Raw genomic sequence first — 19,219 nt, 5'->3', positions numbered from 1 at the left:
AACTCTTTGCCCCACTGACTGGTTTGTTGAAAGAAATTATCCCTAATTTTAAGCACAGTCATATACTGCGTATATGACAGTGCTCCCATAAGGTTATAATGGGGCTGAAAAATTCCTGTCACCTAATGACTGATACGAATGACTGATATGAATGAAAATTCCTGTCACCTAATGACTGATACGAATGACTGATATGAATGAAAATTCCTGTTACCTAATGACTGATACGAATGATTAGTTTGGGGGGATTCTTTAAGGTGATTTTGCTACTTCAGCTAAACAACATCTTAACATGGTAGTGTCTGTTCAGATACACAAATACTTAGCATTGTGACAACTGCCTCTGTATTTCAGTACACAGTAACATGCTGTGCAGGTTTATAGCCTAGCAGCAATAGGCTATACCAGATAGCCCAGGTGTGTAGTAGGCTAGACTGTATAGGTTTGTGTAAGTCACTCTATGATGTTTGCACAACGACGAAGTCACCTGACGAAGGATTTCTCAGTCTGTATCCCTGTCGTTATTCGTTGTGTGACTGTGTAGTCTAGGTTGTGAATTTTAAAGGATATTTATGTTTACTAAAAACAAGTTGTTGAAGTTCTGACTTTTTGGTTTTTCTGTGTAGTTTAGAGTAGTTATATTTTTAAAAGGACTCCATTTTACCTCAGGGCTCTGGCCAGTTGAACTTTGTAACTGTTATTTCATACCTGGCTTCTTTCTATTTGAAAGAGTACACATAGAAGCGAAGGCCTAGCAGGGGTGACTAATTTACCAGTGCCATTTGTTTCCAGTCAGCTTGCTGTTTGGCTAAAAGGTAAAATACATAATTTTTGCATAAGGAATTAGCTGTGGATGTATTTTGGTTTTGAGTTTGTAGTATGTCCAATACAAAGAAAATTCACCATTAAAATGTATTTCAAGGTGTTCTTATTTGAAAAATGCTATTCTAACTCCAAATAGTGGGGAGCAGAAGGAATTAGCTGGCTGAGTGTTGTGGCTCAAACCTGTAATCCCAGCACTTTGAGAGGCGGAGGTGGTCGATTGCTTGAGTTTGAAACCATCCTGAGCAACATAGTGAGAACCTGTCTCTACAGAAGTACAAAAAAATTAGCCAGGTGTGGTGGCACGGGTCTGTAGTCTCAGCTACTCTGGAGGCTGAGGTGAGAGGATCACCTGAGTCCGGGAGGCAGAGGTTGTAGTGAGCCAGGATCATGCCACTGCACTCCAGCCTGGGTGACAGAGCAAGACCTTGTCTCAAAAAAAAAAAAGAGGAATTAATCACTTTACAACAGATAATTGCTAAAGAACTCCTTTTCTTGTGTTTAAATATCAAGTTTAAAATCAGTGTAGTAAATCCACAAAGTCATGGCTGGGGAATTGGAGGACCTGATTCATCAGTTAGGCCACGCTGCTGGAGCACACGGGCTCTGCTACAGGAAGGTTGCTTCTGGCTCACTGGAACAGCGTGGGCAGGAACTTACAGCAGTAGGTGGCTTTCTTCCATGTAGTGATTTGGGGACCAAGGCACGTTCCATGTTTTGGTTCTACCATCCCTCAGGTTCTTTTGGTCTTCAGCATTCAGCCAGATACAGGTGAAGGACCATGGGAGGTTTGATGGTTCCTGGCACAATGGAGGAAACTCTGTCATGTGGCCACACCTACACGGTGAGTGCCCCAGGAAGGGGAGAATAGAGACAGGTGACTGTCAGCACCTCACTGGGCAGGGCGCAAGGGCTGTGGGGTAGACGTTGGGTGGATTCAGGAGACTGCAGAAAGCAAAGTGGGTGTTAATGGGACTTTTATTTCCTGTGGAACAAAGGACACTACACTTTTCTGCAAAAGACCAGGTAGTAGATATTTTAGGCTTTGTGGGCCGCAGATGGCCTCTGTCATATATTCCTTTTTTTTCTTAAAACAACCCTTAAAAAATGTCAAAATCATTCATAGCTGGCAGGCTGTGAGCTGGATTTGGTTTGCCAACACCTTCTTATTTCATCACAACTAATTACCACTCTTCTTTAGAAATCCAGTGTTTAATGAGTTTCCTTTATAATAAGGTTGAGATTTGGGAAGTCAGTTTTTACTTGAGGCAAAAAAGTTGTATCTTGATTCATAATTCAGAAGTGTCATTTTATCTAGGTTTTAGGCATAGCTTCTCCCCTGATTGGTGAATGTATACCCTGTTTATTATTAGCTAAAAATAAGTGCTTGATGCCAGATTCACTTTTTTTCTGATTTATTTCTTAGTATTTTTCATACTTTGCCTTTAATACTAAGTGTGGGGAAGAGTAGTAAAAATATATTTTTAAAAAAAGGTTTTATGATTTTTAAGAACATAGAGGTGCATGAGCTGTATTACTTCACCGGAAGCATGGTGGGTGGCACTGGCGTTGTTATTCCGTGCCCTCAGACAGCGACCCACTTCTCTTCCTTTGTGGGAATGAATGGAAACCCAACTTTTTCCCTCTTCCATTGAAGTTATCTTTTGGTATACTTTTGTCTTTTTTCCTACTTGTTAGTTGTATTAGTATCAAATGGCATAATAAAGTTACTCTGTTTACCATTTCCCACTCATCTGAAAATCACAAAAAGCATTTATTTCTAAGGTTTATTTCCACTGACCTTTTCCCCAAAGTTATTTTCCTGTTACTTGTATGTCATCTTTGCCCTTATTTCTTTAATATTTGTATTAGAAGTAGCTTGCTCTTGTTTCCTTCACTGGCAAATGTGTTACATTGCCCACTGGGTGGCTTCTGCGGATGCCCCTACCCACCCCTCGTCTGGAGCAGAGAAGTCCTGTTAGCCTAGGAGCATAGTGGCTGCTGTCAGTGCGAGGAGTTGTGCTTCTCTAGCATGGTCTGTGATGTCATCTGGACATAATTATTAGACTAATCCAATAGAGGAACAAGACAGCTCTGCCTCCGACTGTGGGCCACCGCTTTGTGTCGTCCCACAGAGCTTTGTGCTGAACATCAGTCCTCCACATCAACTCCTCCTGTAAGATGTTGTGTCCAGGTGGATCATCACAGTGGCTGCCATCCTTAAATATGTCTTGGTCCTGTTGCTGCTAATTGATGTGAGCTTGTCGCCATGTGTCCTTTAAAGCATTTAAAGTTTTTTTTAGAAACAAGGAAGACTTTTATAACACCCTTCACATTTTATAATATTCCTATTTAAAACTTGTTCCTTAAGGAGCTTTTGGAAGCTTCTTTAAAACTCTGCTTGGCCGGGCACGGTAACTCATGCCTGTAATCCCAGCATTTGGGGAGGCTGAGGCAGGTGGATCACTTGAGGTTAGGAGTTTAGACCAGCTTGGCCAACATTGTGAAACCCCGTCTCTACTAAAAATACAAAAAAAAAATTCAGCCGGGTGTGATGGCATGCTGTAATCCTAGCTTCTTGGGAGGCTGAGGTAGGGATTACTTGAACCTGGGAGGCAGAGGTTGCAGTGAGCTGAGATCATGCCACTGCACTCCAGCCTGAGTGACAGAGCAAGACTCTGTCTCGCAAAAAACAAACAAAAAACTCTGCCTATATTTTAAATTATATGCTCATATACTAAAGAGTAAATGTTGAGTGATCTCACTGCCTATCCTGTGAAGTGGATCTACTTTTTACAGAGCCTTGAGTAACCATGGTACAGAGCTTGTTTTCCTTCTTTTATTCCGGGATTGATCAGTGTTTATACTAGCAGTGTAAATGATTTTGCCCTCTATGATCTCTATTTAAAAAAAATTTTTTTTGAGGCAGATGTTCATAAAAGCATAAAATCAGGATATATTCCTGTCTGATCTCCTAAAGTGGGTGGGTTTTTTTTGTTTTGTTTTTTTCTTTGTTTTTTGTTTTTTTGTGGAAACAGGGTCCTCACCCTCTTGCCCTGCTGGAGTATAGTAGCACAATCATGGCTTACAACAGCCTCAGCCTCCTGAGTAGCTGGTACTACAGGAGTGTGCCACAATGCCTGGCTAATTTTTTGAAATTTTTTTTTTTTCTTGTAAAGATGAGGTCTCACTATGTTGGGTAGGCCGTTCTTGAACTCCTGACCTCAAGTGATCCTCCCGCCTTGTGCCTGCCAAAGTGCCGGGATTACAGGTGTGAGCCACTGTGTGCCTGGCCCAAATGCATACTTCTAAAAATGTGTGCTATACATGGATTACCATCCTTTGCAGCCTCCTTCCTTTTACCTAGGCTCTTTTAAATAGCATGTGGATATTCATGCTTTTTTGGAGATAATGATAATGGGACACCTGACTAAGTGGGTAGTGAAGCTCCAACTTATACGTAGGTTTTCGTTTGGGGGTTGCAGAGAGTCAGTATGTATTAACAAACTCTGGTTTAGGAATTCTGCAGTGAGCATATAGACAGATAGGAAAGGTCTTTGAATGGTCTCTGCTGAGGTCTTTTCCTGTGATGCTATCATCCTGTCATGTATCTCAGAAGTGGCATTTGAGATCATCCCATCATGAATGGCAGCCTTTAGATGATGTCGTGAGCCCTCTGTTTTATGTTTCCATTTGTAACAAATAAGTACTTTTTTTAGCTGTATAATTTGAAGTAACAAACTCTTCCTGTTGAGGAAGGATGGGCGTGAAGCTGAGGAATGAATATGTATGTGGCGTAGTGATTAGGTTTCATTGTCATGTTTTCCTAGTGAACAGAGGAGAGTCAGTTTCTCTAACTCCTCAAGAATTAGTTTTCAGTTTTTAGTAGTATATTAAGAATGGCACAGATTTTACCAGTTTATTGCTTCAGGCTTTTGACTATGAAAGTACCGGTTTGCAGTGATCATTTAGTTCTTTAGTCTTCTGAAGCCTTCTAGATATTTAGGCCTCACTGCTTATCACTTGTTGCTGAAGATACTCTGTTCTTTACCCTTAAGAAAAGGGTGACTTTTCTCCTTTCCCAGCATCACTTCTTAACAAAGTATGGATGAATTACTTTTGCAGGTTAAAATCATCCCAAGTTTTAGCTTTGAGCATTTTCAAGTCAAAATTTTTTATCTATTAAAATATTTTCTTTTCTGAGAAGGAAAAAATCCTGCCAGTAACGCATTAAAAAGTATTTTATAGGTTCAGTGTGAAGCTTATTTAACTTATGTGAGCCAAGTTGGCATTTTAGATTGTAAAACTGAACTGAAATATGAATTATGGAAAATTAATTTGTAAAGTTGAAATTTTATGAAATACTTTCTGCATTTTGTTTAGACCAGCATGTTTTGGAAATTTGATCTTCACTCATCATCCCACATAGACACACTTCTAGAAAGAGAAGATGTAACACTGAAGGAGTTAATGGATGAGGAAGATGTTTTACAGGAATGTAAAGCTCAGAACCGCAAACTTATAGAGTTTCTGTTAAAAGCAGAATGTCTCGAAGATTTAGTCTCATTCATTATAGAAGAACCACCTCAAGACATGGATGAAAAGATCAGATACAAGTAAGACAATTCAATCTTCTCTCTAGAGTGGGACTAAAGTGAACTGGGGGTAGAATATACAGCTCTTGTTCAAGGATTCTCCAGTGTGACTGTTGCCATTTACAGAAGGGTAAGATAGTCAAGAATGACAGGCTCGGTGGAGCGCAAAATCTATTCTGGCAGTAAGTCCAGGGAATCACAAGAGTTTAAAAATGAGCGTTCTGAATTTCATTCAAAGGTTTTCTGGAAAGGCAGCGTGCTTTGTAAACAATGGTGACAAATTTCTCAAAATAGTAAGATGATTAAAATATTTACTTTACAAATAGGAAGATGGACATTATGTGACTATGCAAAATCGCACAGCAGATCTAAGTCAGAGCTTGGGGTTATGAAGAGCATTGCTTATACAATAAATTCTGACCTTTTATTAGCTGAAAGGAATGGGTATTAGTGAACATCAGCGTAGCTGGTCACACCATGGGTAACTACAGTGGATTTTGTCTGCTAGTTTAATCTGCTTACAAAGAGAACGACAGTACAGTAAGAATCCTTCATTACCATCACTATAACACTTTTTCTGCAAACCCCTGGAAACTCTCCATAGGTATGTAAAGTATTGGGGTTTCAGTTAATTATTTCTCCATATCCAACTCTATTGAAATATTTGGCTCTTTTCCCCCCAGAAAATAGAGCAACTTCAGAAACAAAAATTGATGCATTACATAAACTTAATGGAACAGGAAGAATTAGGCTTTTAGTAGTGTCTCTCTTGCCATTTGTCCCTCAGTTTACCTTTCTTTTCAGACATCTTTTCCTTTCTTCTTGGGGAGAAATGTGCTGTTAGGGAAATAATACTTGTTAATGCTTTCAAGTTGCTAGTGGCTTAGGTCTTCAAAGATGTCATGTTCTCTGCCAACCATTAACATTGACACCTTGCATTTAGTGAAAGCCTTCACTCAGAGATTAGTGTCTTAATAAAAGAGGAGGAAAGGCTGGGCGCGGTAGCTCATGCCTGTAATCCCAGCACTGTGGGAAGCTGAGGTGGGTGGATCACCTGAGGTTAGTAGTTCGAGACCAACCTGGCCAACATGGTAAAACCCCGAGTCTACTAAAAATACAAAAATTAGCTGGGCCTGGTGGCAGGCGCCTGTAATCCCAGCTACACGGGAGGCTGAGGCAGGAGAATCACTTGAGCCCGGGAGGCTGTGGCAGAACTACTAGTGTCCTGTCATCCCCCAAATGATAGACACTTTGCTACTTGGAATTCCCTTCACAGTGAACTAGCATGTGGGTGGTGCTACTTGAATTGGGGCTTATCCCTGTTGGAGGAGTGTGGTGTATGCATCAGAGAGCACAGGTTTTGGATCAGCCTCCTCAGAAGAGTATGACCCTCTTCTCTTGCAATCTCTGAGAGCTTGGGCAGGGAGCTTACCCTTCTTGGGTCTGTTTCCCCATATGCTGAGTGAGGCTAGTAATGTTTTAATCATTGAAGAGTAGGCATGCCTTCTATGAAGGGATTACTTTCAACAAAAGAAGTAGTGTGCGCCCCCCCGCCATTATAACAGTGTGGCACTTGTATTATATTGCTTTGTCAGTGTTTTTGCCTTTGAGGTTGCAAGAGCAAATGCACCTCCCCTGGACACAGCCTTCTGCACCGTACCGTTTTGAAGGAGCTCCACTTGAGTTGGATAGGGCAGTACTCTGCCATGCTTCTGACCTGAGCAGAGTCACCACCTGTGTGTAACATATCTTGGATGATGCCACAGCTAGATTAGCATAGAGGGGTTTTTCAGCTGGGATCTGAAAGTGTTTTAGGGTTATGGTTGACTACAGTCATTTAAGAAAGTTTAGACTGGGATTGTGTAGTTTTGGGATGATGGAGTAATTGCTGTATTGGGGTAAACCAGACTAAAAAGTCCCCCAGTAGTTTTTCAGATAAGACCTCTGGAGAAAAATGAAGCATGACGAGACAGGGACTGCTGAAGGTGGTGGGGTGGGCAGAGGAGCTCAGGGAAGGCCCAATTAAGATGGTGCCATCTGGTCAGAGCCATGCAGGAATTAAGGGGGTTGCCAAGTGGGCACTTACAACCAGGAACATCCAGGCAGGGGGAGCAGCAAGTGTGGAAGCCCTAATGTGCTCGTGTGCTTGGTGTACCCCAAGAACATCTGGGCAGCCAGAGAAGGGGCAGCATTGTGAATGAGGGAAAATGGAAGGAGGGAGGATTGGGGTGAAGGTGGAGCACCTCTGGAGACAGGCCATGCAGGGCCTGGTAGGCTCAGCCAGGATGCTTGCTATACTTGGGACGAGATGGGAAGCCACCAGAGGGTTTTGAGCAAGTATGTGCCTGTCGGGGAACCTGCCCTGATATTCACGTAGGTTCTTTTCTATTTTCCCTAAGCGTCGACCGGCTTGAGAAATAAAGGGACAGAATTCAAAAGAGAGAAATTTTAAAGCTGAGCGTCCGGGGGAGACATCACATGTCAGTAGGTTCCGTGATGCCCCACAAGCCACAAAACCCAGCAAGTTTTTATTAGAAGTTTTCAAAAGGGGAGGGAGTGTGCGAATAGGTGTGGGTGACAGACATGAAGTACTTAACAGGGTAATAGAATATCACAAGGCAAGTGGAGGCAGGGCGAGAACGCAGGACCACAGGACGGAGGCGAAATTAAAATTGCTAATGAAGTTTTGGGCACCACTGTCATTGATAACATCTTATCAGGAGACAGGGTTTTGAGATCAACCAGTCTGACCAAAATTTATTAGGTGGGAATTTCCTCTTCCTAATAAGCCTGGGAGCGCTATGGGAGACTGGAGTCTATCTCACCTCTGCAGTCTCGACCATAAGAGACGACCACACCCAGGGGGGCCAGTTTAGAGACCTACCCGCAGGTGCGCATTCTCTTTCTCAGGGACGTTCCATGCTGAGAAAAAGAATTCAGCGATATTTCTCCCATTTGCTTGTGAAAGAAGAGAAATATGGCTCTGTTCCACCCGGCTCACCGGTGGTCAGAGTTTAAGGTTATCTCTCTTATTCCCTGAACAATTGCTGTTACCCTGTTCTTTTTTTAAGATGCTCAGATTTCATATTGCTTAAACACACATGCTGTACAATTTGTGCAGTTAACCCAATTATCACATGGTCCTGAAGCGACATACATCCTCCTCAACTGACAGGATTAAGAGATTAAAGTAAAGACAGGCATAGGAAAGCACAAGGGTATTGATTGGGGAAGTGATAAGTGTCCATGAAATCTTTACAATTTATGTTTAGAGATTGCAGTAAAGACAGGCCTAAAAAATCACAAAAGTATTAATTTGGGGAACTAATAAATGTCCATGAAATCTTCACAATCTACGTTCTTCTGCCATGGCTTCAGCTGGTCCCTCTGTTTGGGGTCCCTGACTTCCTGCAACCTGTGCCATAGTCTGACTTTGTTCCTTAGGAGTGCTCTGCCTGCTCTGTGGTTAGGGACTGTAGGAGGACAGAAGTGGAAGTACAGTTGGCTGCAGTGATCAGCAGAGAAAAACAAGATCTTAGTGGACCTGATTGGTGAGAAGTGGTCAGATTTCCAGAGGCACTAGATGAAGTTAGAACTTAAGGGGTTTCCTCTAGGTATGGAATGGGAGATAAAGTGTCAAGAGTGACTATGAGGATTTTGGCCTGGGCAGTTGATAGGATGGAGTGGCTTTATGGCAGTGAAGAAAGATTGCAGAGGGAAAGGGCAGGAGTTTGGGTCTGGCCCTGTCACATTTGAAATGCCTGTTAGACATGAGGTGGAGATGAGGCCTAGTGGCAGGTGGACGGAGGACATGTAAAGCTACAAGGCTGAATGAGATCGCCCGCAGAGCTGATGGAGCTGGAAGAAAGCTTCTGAAACTGGAGATGGGTAGTGTGGGCTGGCCTGGGTTCCACTGAGGGATGGAGGAGTGACTGGATTCAAGAGGAGAACCTGGGGGCTGCTACCCTGGAAACCAAGGGAAGTCTCGCTTCAGGAAGGAGGGGGGACAGTGGGTTAGCGGTACTGCTCATAAGAAACCACTCGGTTTGTAACATGGAGATGATGGGCCCCATCAGTACAGGTTCTTTGGAGGGGCCCAGGTGAAAGCCTGGAGGCAAGCAGAGACAACTCTTTCAAGTGATTTCCTGTAACAGGAGCAGCGAGGAAGTGGTAGGTCGAGGCAGATTTGGAATCAGGGGCGGTGTGGGGTTTTGTTTTTTCCTAAATGGAAGTGATGACCTGTGAGAATGTTGCAGCACAGAGGAAACACAGCCAGTGTGAGGGAGCAGACCGCCGAGTGATGCGTTGTGCTGGAGTGGGCGGGGGTGGGGCCTGTGGTCCAGAGCGCACATGCAGGAGATGACCTCAGGAGCAAGGGCCACTCCCCTGGAGCGAGGAGGAAGTGCCCAGCTGTAGGTCGGGATGTGGTAGGGCTGGGTTCCCTTCTGATTGCCTCCTCTGTGTTCTCAGGCAAAGGAAGCGAGGTCAGAGCCTATGGAGGAAGAGGGGTCTTGCCGAGGGTGGAGTGGAGGCATCTTTGGGTGCTTGAGAAGCTGCTGTGTTTTTTTTGTTTTTGTTTTTGTTTTTTTAAGACAGAGTCTTGCTCTGTCGTCCAGGCTGGAGTGCAGTGGTGCAGTCACAGCTGGCTGCAACCTCCGCCTCCCAGGTTCAAGTGATTCCTGTACCTCAGCCTCCTGAATAGCTGAGACTACAGGCGTATGCCACCACACCTGGCTAATTTGTGTGTTTTTAGTAGAGATGGGGTTTTGCCACGCTGGCCAGGCTGGTCATGAACTCCTGACCTCAGGTGATCCATTCATCTTGGCCTCCCAAAGTGCTGGGACTGTTGGTGTGAGCCACCACGCTTGGCCTTGAGAAGCTTCTTGAATATTAAGGAGGGAGGGAAGGAGAGTAGCCCCAGCCTGTCTGGAACCAGAACTCTGAGCTTTTTGTGTAATGGCTAACATTATGCATGCTTCTTGAGTTAGGTCATAACCACCCAGTCACCTAGAAGAAGTGAACAAATTTTAAAGTTGCTCATCTGGACTTTCTCTGTCAGAGTTTGGAGAAAACACTCTTGCATTTGATTGACAGCCAGGAGTCCTCTGCATTTTACTGATCCTCTGTTTGTCAGCAGTTTCCACATTAAGACAGTTGAGTGAGTGCATCTCCCCAACCCACCCTAGCAGCATTCTGCCATTTTATAGTGAAAATAAAGAGGAATGAAAACAGCTGTCATTTATTAAATGCTTATTTACTTTATGCCAGGCCCTCTTCCCAGCCTTTTTTACTTCCCTCCTCCATAAGATAAGGACTATTGTCTTAATCTTACTAACTTGGAAACTGAGTCCCAGAGAGGTTAAGTAACTTGCCCAAGGTTATACAGCATGTAAGTGGTAGAGGCCGGTTTTGAACTTAGCTAGTGTGACTCTAGTAGCTGCACCTGTAACCGCTGCATCAGCCCACTTCTGGGATAATGGGTACTTTACAGGGGTTTATATTCTGGCATCTTGAAGCCCATGCTACGTAAATTGAGGGAGGAGACTTTGCTTCCCAAAGACCCATACATCTGCCAGGTCTGTTTTTTTTCCTTTTCTGTGTTCTTTATACAAAGGCTCATTTTGGGACCTTCTCATACTCTTCTGTCTTTAGGCCTCACACCAGAGCCTGTCAAGTGCCGCGGCTTTCTGGTTTGTCACCAGTGGTCTTTTTGTGCCAGGGTCTTGCTGCAGGCAGCACTTGGCTTGCCTTGGATGCCCCAGGTGTGTCGTATATGTGTCCCTCCCGCCCCAGTCTTCCCTGGTTTCTTTTGTCAAGCAGCCACGTTTGGCTATTTTGCCATTTTGCCATCTCCCTGTCTTGCTCAGCCTTTGAGCTTGCCACTCCTGATGACCGGTTGGGGCGCTGAGTCCTGGCTGTCCAGCAGGGAGGAGTGTAAGAGCAGAGTAATCCTGGGTCAGTTAGAGTATCTTCTAGATAGGCTCAATGTCTCTGTTGTTACTAGTGAAAACAGACACGAGATTGTCGTAGAAGGAGTAAGTGGAGAAAATGGACCTGCTGCCTGTTTGCAGAGGGTCAGTGGTCTGGTTGTCAGAGGCAAGCATGCTTTAGGGGGTGCAGGCATTTCTAAAGCTGTGGGGTCTGTAGAAGAGCCTGTGTGGGTCCATCTAGAGCAAGTGTCATGTTCTTAGCTGTGGGCCTCCTACAGGAGAGACAGCATGGTGAAGACTCATGGTGGGCTGACTTTGTGTCTGTGCTGATATCCAGATACTGGAAGGCTGATGTGGAGAGCACTAGTTTTGTTTTGTTTTGTTTTGGTTTTGACACAAGGTCTCACTCTTGCCCAGGCTGGAGTGCAACAGTCATAGCTCTTTGTAGCCTCAAACTTGTGGGCTCAAGTGGTCCTCTAATCTCAGCCTCCTAAACAGCTAGGACAACATTTGTTTTGTATACTGCTTCCTGCCTTGGTAGCCCAGGCTGATGTCCTGTTCCCCCCTTCATTATAGTAGGATGCTTACTCTCTTAAGATGTAATATAGACTTAGTACCATTTGCAACCCATCTAAGGATAAAGGCTGGTCCAGGTCCCTACAGAGTGCCTTAAGTCATTACAAGGTGCTGTGTGCAGTGCAGTTTCCTGGAAACCAGTGTCCTCCACAGTTGTCCGCAAGCTGTGCTGCTTCCCATGCCAGAGGAGGCTGTAGCCTGACGGCTCGTACGTCCAGCCGCTTTCCTCGCTGATCGTGGAGAAGGCCCGGGTCCTGCAGCATGACCTCCCTGGGCTCCTGAGTACTAGGTGCGCTCTAGTTTCTTCAGGGAAAATGTATTCTTATTAAAGCTTGGTTTAAAAACAATTTTTTAGATAGTAGAAAATTTATTTTAGTCTGGAGGTTGGTTGAACAGAATGGATTGAAATGATTTCCTGATTTCCAGTAAATGATTTTATTTTTTTCACAAAATCTTGGGAAGGCTTTCTGATTTGTGTTTATCTTTATGTAATTGAACTGTTAATAAAGATGATGATGTAAATATCCTATTCTTCTAGGTATCCAAATATATCTTGTGAGTTGCTCACTTCCGATGTCTCCCAGATGAATGATAGACTGGGAGAAGATGAATCCTTGCTAATGAAATTATATAGCTTCCTCCTAAACGATTCCCCTTTGAATCCACTACTTGCCAGTTTCTTCAGCAAGGTGCTAAGTATTCTTATCAGCAGAAAACCAGAACAGGTAAATATGATTTTCCAAAAGGTAAGTATTAGGGCTGATCATCCCCTTGAGGTGATCCCCCAGTACTTGTTGCTTTAGAGTTCTAACTTTGCCTTAAGTTCAGGTTCTATAAGAGAATGTGTTTTAAACCTTAAACATTCTAAGCACTCACATACTATTTGTATGTTAATGAATATTTCTAATATGGCATAATCTCAAATTTCACTTAATTTGTTAGCATACTTTGGTTTCCTCTTTTGAGAAGTGGGTAGAAGATGAGAATATTGGGTACCGATTTGTGAAGACAGGACTTAACTAAGATGGCAAGTATAATAACTAAGCAGTTGAATATGTCACCAAACAATTGCTTTGTTTTGTTTTTCCCCCATTGATGATCACAGATGAAGCTTAAACCAAAAACCTTTGCCACAAATGTAATTGGTGATTGGTTTGTACTAATGGTGATTCTGTTTTGATTCTACTCAAAACTTCTCCAGTGTCAGGCTTGAGACATCTGAGTGTATAGACTGCTGTGTACATTTGTAGCTGTGCTGTTCCTATCCAGTGTGGTTTGACAGAAACTTCACTTGGTTCTCTAAGTGTGGTCCCTGAACCAGCAGCCCCTCAGTATCACCTGAGAATTTGTTAGAAATGTAAGTTCTTGAGTCCTATTCCAGACCTGCTGAATCAGAAACTCTGAGGGGTGGGCCCAGCAGTCTGGGTTTTAGCAATGTGCCTTCCAGCTAACTCTGATGCATGCTAACATTTGAGAACCACCGCTTTAGTGGATATTGTTGTGAAAAAGGATCTGCTTATCTGGAGATTTTAGTCATTTTATGGAAATAGGCACCCAGGGAACAACTAGAGCCTCAGATATTCAAGTATAAACTATAGCAGATTTGCCAGAATTGCAAGTATGGGTGTGATGATATGGGGTAAAAGTGGTCAAACCAGTTGGTCCTGCCATCCTTCATGATAGAAAATGGCTCTGGGTGACCCATTGTTGCTATCAGCACTTGTGGAAGGACTGGAGCTATTTTGGGCCCAGTGTGTCCTGTCCTGTGCCAAGGCAAAGTGGATACATGGCTTTATTTTAGAAAGTGATATCATTCTTTCTTTCACTTAATGGAGTAGGATAAGCTTTCTAAGTTGATTGGAAATGAGATTCTTTTCACTTTGGTAATAATCCCCAAATCATGATTACTCTAATGTAGATTATCTCTTTTTTTCTGCCTTCTAGTTAGAAATACAAGAACTGCTGGCTGTTTTAGGAGAGTGGAAGCCATCCTATCACCCTGATATTACCAGGCAGTTCTCAGGGATGGTTGTTGTAGCCATTATCCAGACATTATGCTTGACTGTGCTTTTTCTCCTCACTTCTGTGCTGTTGGAATCCAAGTTTGCGAGCCCCAATTTTCAGTATACACATAAAGAGAGAGAATACACTTAAAACCTTGCCAGTTATGTTCTGAGACAAGAGCCCCTCGGCCTTTTGCTTGTTACACTTCCCTGTCAGGACTGTATTAATGATAGCAAGAGGATTCAGTGGCTGTGAGTTAAGATCAAACCTGGCATTTCTTTATCCTTTGCAAATTAGGAGTGTAAATAAAGGTTTTCTGTTATGTGATAGTATTAGTAGGGATGTATGCAACTGTAAGTAAGGACAAAAATTTAGACTCAACTGGCTTAACCAATAAAGGCATTTGTTAGCTCATGGAACAGGAAGTCAGGTGGTGGGGCATCTTCAGTGCTGCATGAGTTAGCACCCCAGCGGCATCATCTGTGCCACAGGTCCCTATTGACAGTGCTGTACTGTCCACTGCACTAGCTGGGATTTATTCCTTTGGGCTCCAGGTTTGGTGTTTCTGGCACTGAATTATGGAATACTTTGGTCACATGTAACTTTTTTCATCCTTTCTCCTCTACTGTCCTTTTAAAAACTTGTGGGACCCAATTGTGAGTGAATTATTTATGTGTCATGTCATTTCTTGAAGTTTTATATCATAATGCTTGACCTCATTGTCTAGAGAAGCAATGTGTATTGGTTAATCCTGTATTTATACCTAATTGTATGAAGCAGTTTTAGTTGTCATCTCTGGCTATTAGACTTCATGTGGCATAATGGAAAGATTGTGGCTTTTGTGGCATCCAAATCCAATTTTAAATCCCAGGCAGCCACCTTTTAGCTCTGGAAGATACTTTCTGAGCCTTGGTTTCCTCATCTCTAATGGGGTGTGGGGGTGGGGTTGAGTTATCCAACCCCCCACGCCCCAGGGCTTTTGAGAAATTTCAGTGAGATCCTGTTATATAGCAGCTGCGACACTCCCCCTGGGACTCGCAGGGGGTTTGGGAATAGATGACACGTGCACATGGACAGAGGCAGAGGCAACAAGGCTGCATGGGACACGGGGATGCATGGGACAGAGTCATCTCCCTGGTCTCCCAGAGCAGAAGAGACCAGCAACAGGGGCCTGATTTCCGTGGCCATTCTCACGTTTCCTTCAGGGTAGCTAGCTCTCTGCCTCTCCACCAGCTGCCCTTCTTGTGCTAAGCTATTGGAGTGAATTGGTGAAGTCAAAATCAAAGGCGATGTTTGTGTAGCCAGGTGAGTTAGTTACTTTGACTGGAGTAGAAATCTTTGTTTTGAAATTTTTTTCTCATACTTGTTAGAGTCCAATTAGGATTTTGAATATTACTTATTTTAGCGCAAAATCTAATAGACATGCTTTATGTTCATAAACTGTAAAATGCTATGTTCTCTTGCTCTTTATAGGCATATTAAATTTTTGATCCCCATTCTTTGAGAATGAATAATGAAAGTGAATAGAAATAAAAGATTCTGTTAAGTTGTATTTGTATTAATGGACATGTGCTAATTTAGGGGTTTTTTTCCAAGGGGTTTTTGAGTATTGTAACTATCAGCCAGGCTTTCCAATTTGATACCTTGTTGCTAATTCAGCATTTGCCATTTCTCAACCTGAAGTAGTGGTAGAACTTGGAGGAGTCGGGGTTGGGACTTAAAAGGTAAACTTTATAGTTTCCAAGTTACATGTCTTTCAGTTTCTGATCTATTCTTCTCTAGATTGTGGATTTCTTAAAGAAGAAGCATGATTTTGTAGACCTTATTATAAAGCACATAGGAACTTCTGCTATCATGGATTTGTTGCTCAGGCTCCTGACGTGTATTGAACCTCCACAGCCCAGGCAAGATGTGCTGAATGTGAGTAGAATTCTGACCTGCTGTTGACTGGGGTTAGGGTGCTGGCATGTGAGTCCACCAGGCTACTGTGTGCTGGGAAGAAATGCATGGGATTAGGGTTGGTAGCAGAGGGTTGTCTGGGGAGCAGGTAACAGGGTGGGGAAGAAAGGTTCCAAGATAGGAAGAGATCCAGATTTTGCAGAACTAGAATTTCAGATGGGCACATCCCTAGGTATGTAGGATGTTTTGTTGTGAGTGTTTTTTCCTTTTTGCTGGTTTGCTTTTTATGGGGGTGGCAGACTTTATGGGTTGAGCATTTGTCTTAAAGCTGGTTCTGATGGTAAAAGCAGAAATGAGAGGGTTGGGAGCTCTAAGTCCCATTTGAGTATGTTATGAGGCCACACTCTTCAGGGCCACCTCTGAAGGTCAAAACGGAGAGGAGTTGATGTATCCAGGGATTCAGGCTTCAGAAGTAATTCTCTTCTCATGGGTACAGAGGAGCAAAGGATAAGGAGAACAGAGTTTACTTTGAGAAGGACATATTTTAAAATGTAGATAGATGGTGATGTTTAGGATGTGTGCCTCTTGAATAGATGTCTCAGGTAGAATTTGGGTGGGAAGAGGGGAGGGTGTGAGTAACTTGAAAATAAGGTTTCTCCCAGGCTCCCATCTCTGCCTTCTCTTCTTGTCTTTTGTATCTTTCCCTCTTCCTTTCTTTTTTGAGTTGGGAGTCTCACTCTGTCGCCCAGGCTGGAGTGCAGTGGTGTGATCTCGGCTCACTGCAACCTCTGCCTCCCAGGTTCAAGCAACTTTCTTGTCTCAGTCTCCTGAGTAGCTGGGATTACAGGTGTCCACCACCACACCTGGCTAATTTTTGTATTCTTAGTAGAGACAGGGTTTCATCATGTTGGTCAGGCTGGTCTCGAACTCCTAACCTCAGGTGATCCACCCGCCTCGGCTTCCCAAAGTGCTGGGATTACAGGCGTGACCCACCACTCCTGGTCCCCCTCCCTTTCTTCCCTTTCTAAGCTTTGCAGAACCATGCTTCAGTCTATCCGTCTTAATACTAACCTGCCACCTTAGAACTTACTTCTTTGGAAATGAGTTTTGTTGAGAATGCTAATTATTATTTAAGACCTCAAGGACTAGGAGGGCCTATGAGGAGGAAGGTCTTTCAGGTGGTGCCCAGGGCAGGGCATGTTCCAGTGAGGTAGGGAGGTGTGCCAGGTGTGCATTTATGTGATGGTGTCAGGGCTGGATTTGTTGGTGACCCAGGCACTGTGATCACTGTGAGTAAACAGCTGGGTGTATCTAGTGGGTGTCCTGGGACTTGTCTGTTGGCAGGGACCTTAAATTGGGACGCCTGTTTTGCTTTTGGGTGTGTCTTTGTAGATGTATCTTTTCTCAAAAGAGGTTGAGGATTCTGGGGAAGACTGAGGACAGGGAGGGGGTTATCACCTTTATATTGGAATTATCATAGGGAGAGATTTATTCAGGATGGTTTGCTGGAGCCAGTTTATTCCTTTGGTTGCTTCTGGGTTCAAGTTTAGGACCTGTCTGGTTTCCAAAGGAATCAGTGTGTTTCTGGAGAGAGAGAGCGATAGGAGGTTGATAAAGGTGTAGGTTGGGGAAAGGTTAGTTAGAAACCCCTAAATGTCTTATTTTGATTTTGTGGATCCACAGTCGGGGATGACTACAGAAGTGGGCTTGGAATGTAGGTGCCTGTGAATAGCTGTGGAGACAGTAGGGGTCTGGGATTGATTAGTTCGCCGCCTGGAAAGTTTCCTGGTTTCTCCTGTAGTGGTCAGGAATGCCCCGCCCCTCATACAGATGTTTACTCTCCTCTCTTTCAGGACATTATTACTCAAGGAGTGGTCCTAGACATCACTTGTGAGCTTGTTAGAGATCTGTAATCTCAGGTCTCTTCCTTGGCCTACTGAATCAGAATATACATTTGAACAAGATTCTCAGAGAATTTGTGTGCACATTTTAAAACAGATCTTAAAATATGAAGTTGGGCCTCTACTTCTGTGGTGCCTACCTAATAGCTTCACATTTTCCTTTAATTGCTGTTTTCGTTGAGCAGCCAGAGAGTGTCAGGGTTTCTTGTCTGTTCCTTAAGCAAATTGTGTTTGATTTCTGCCCCCGCTGCCTGCCCTGGTCTCCTTTAGCTTTTCGGGCTTTTTATGAGCAGAGGAGGGGTGGTGTCCTTTCTAGGTAGTGAGCTGCCTTGTTGATGATGGTGTTTTGGCTTCTTATGGCATTAATGTTAAGCCAGATGATTTTTCATTTATTTTTTCTGAATTTGGATTCCTTTTATGTTTTCATTCACTGTAGCATTTCATACATGGATTAAAAGGAGATGGCCATAGCTCTTTGCCAGCACATGACAGGGCGGATAAACTCTGCCTCTGTGCTTCCTCCAGCCCCCACGTTTCCTGCAGTGGGTTTGGTTTTGTAATCTACAAGTCCCGTTTGTTCATCCTATGTTTTTCTTAACCTAGAGACTTGGTGCTAAATATTGCTCTTCTCAGTCTTTCTGAAGCTTGGAATGAACGTGCTCTTATAGAAAATGTATAAATTCCATCCTTCTTAATCTCCCCGCCCTCTCTTCTTAAGAACTAACCTACAAACCCTTTTAGTCCTAAATGTCTGGGGGCGACCTCATGGCTAAGAAGCTGATATATAGAATTTTAGTGTGTGGGTATTGTAATTTGGGGAGTTGTTGGTACTGTTGGCCATTGTTAAAACAATGTATTCACTGGCATTTTCCTTGGGGGACTTTTAATTTTCTGTAGTGTTCAAAGTCCAGAGAAACCTGTAACATTCTACTTAAAATGTGATGGATATTTCCAAGTATGTTAATCTACATTGGGGCTTGAACAAGAGCCACTCATTGCTATGATTACTTCTACAATGTGTTTTACAGTGGTTAAATGAGGAGAAAATTATCCAGAGGCTTGTGGAAATAGTTCATCCATCGCAAGAAGAAGATGTAAGTTCACTTGTGTGACTGTAAACGTGATTAGAAAAAAAAAAACAAACTGTTTATTGGGCACAGAGCATACTTATATTAAATGTGAACATGATCAGAGCATACAGGGAGAATAGCAGCAATCTAGTGTTCTTAAAGTTGATACTTTTCTAAACAATATTACATTTTGCCAATACTCAGAAAATTTCCAGAAACGTACAACAGCAGGCCCTTGTTATAGCACCATCTCCTTTCTAGAGCCAGTATTTCATGCTGAACCAGCTGGTTTTTGTACAAACCTCTTTTGTTCATGCTCCTTTTTACTTTTTTTTTCCCCTTTGAGACAGAGTCTCACTCTGTCGCCTAGGCTGGAATGCAGTGGCGCGATCTTAGCTCACTGCAACCTCCACCTCCCAGTT

The 19,219-nt window shown here is 43.3% G+C and overlaps 1 protein-coding gene across 50 annotated transcripts in view; it reads left to right on the top strand.

Moving 5' to 3' along the window:
* PPP6R3 (protein phosphatase 6 regulatory subunit 3) overlaps positions 1-19,219 on the top strand; it is a 153,460-nt gene that overhangs the window by 70,423 nt on the left and 63,818 nt on the right. For all 50 annotated transcript variants that reach the window (XM_054523892.2, XM_054523889.2, XM_063727977.1 and 47 more), the window contains 4 exon segments: positions 5,206-5,438; positions 12,462-12,648; positions 15,710-15,847; positions 18,756-18,821. In XM_054523892.2, coding sequence (XP_054379867.1) covers positions 5,212-5,438; positions 12,462-12,648; positions 15,710-15,847; positions 18,756-18,821 — 618 coding nt within the window. In that variant the 5' untranslated portion in view covers positions 5,206-5,211.

Source organism: Pongo abelii, chromosome 9, assembly GCF_028885655.2.
Source record: "Pongo abelii isolate AG06213 chromosome 9, NHGRI_mPonAbe1-v2.0_pri, whole genome shotgun sequence".
Lineage (NCBI taxonomy): Eukaryota > Metazoa > Chordata > Mammalia > Primates > Hominidae > Pongo > Pongo abelii.
Note: the sequence above shows the minus strand (reverse complement) of the source record. Positions and strands in the feature narration are given on the sequence as shown.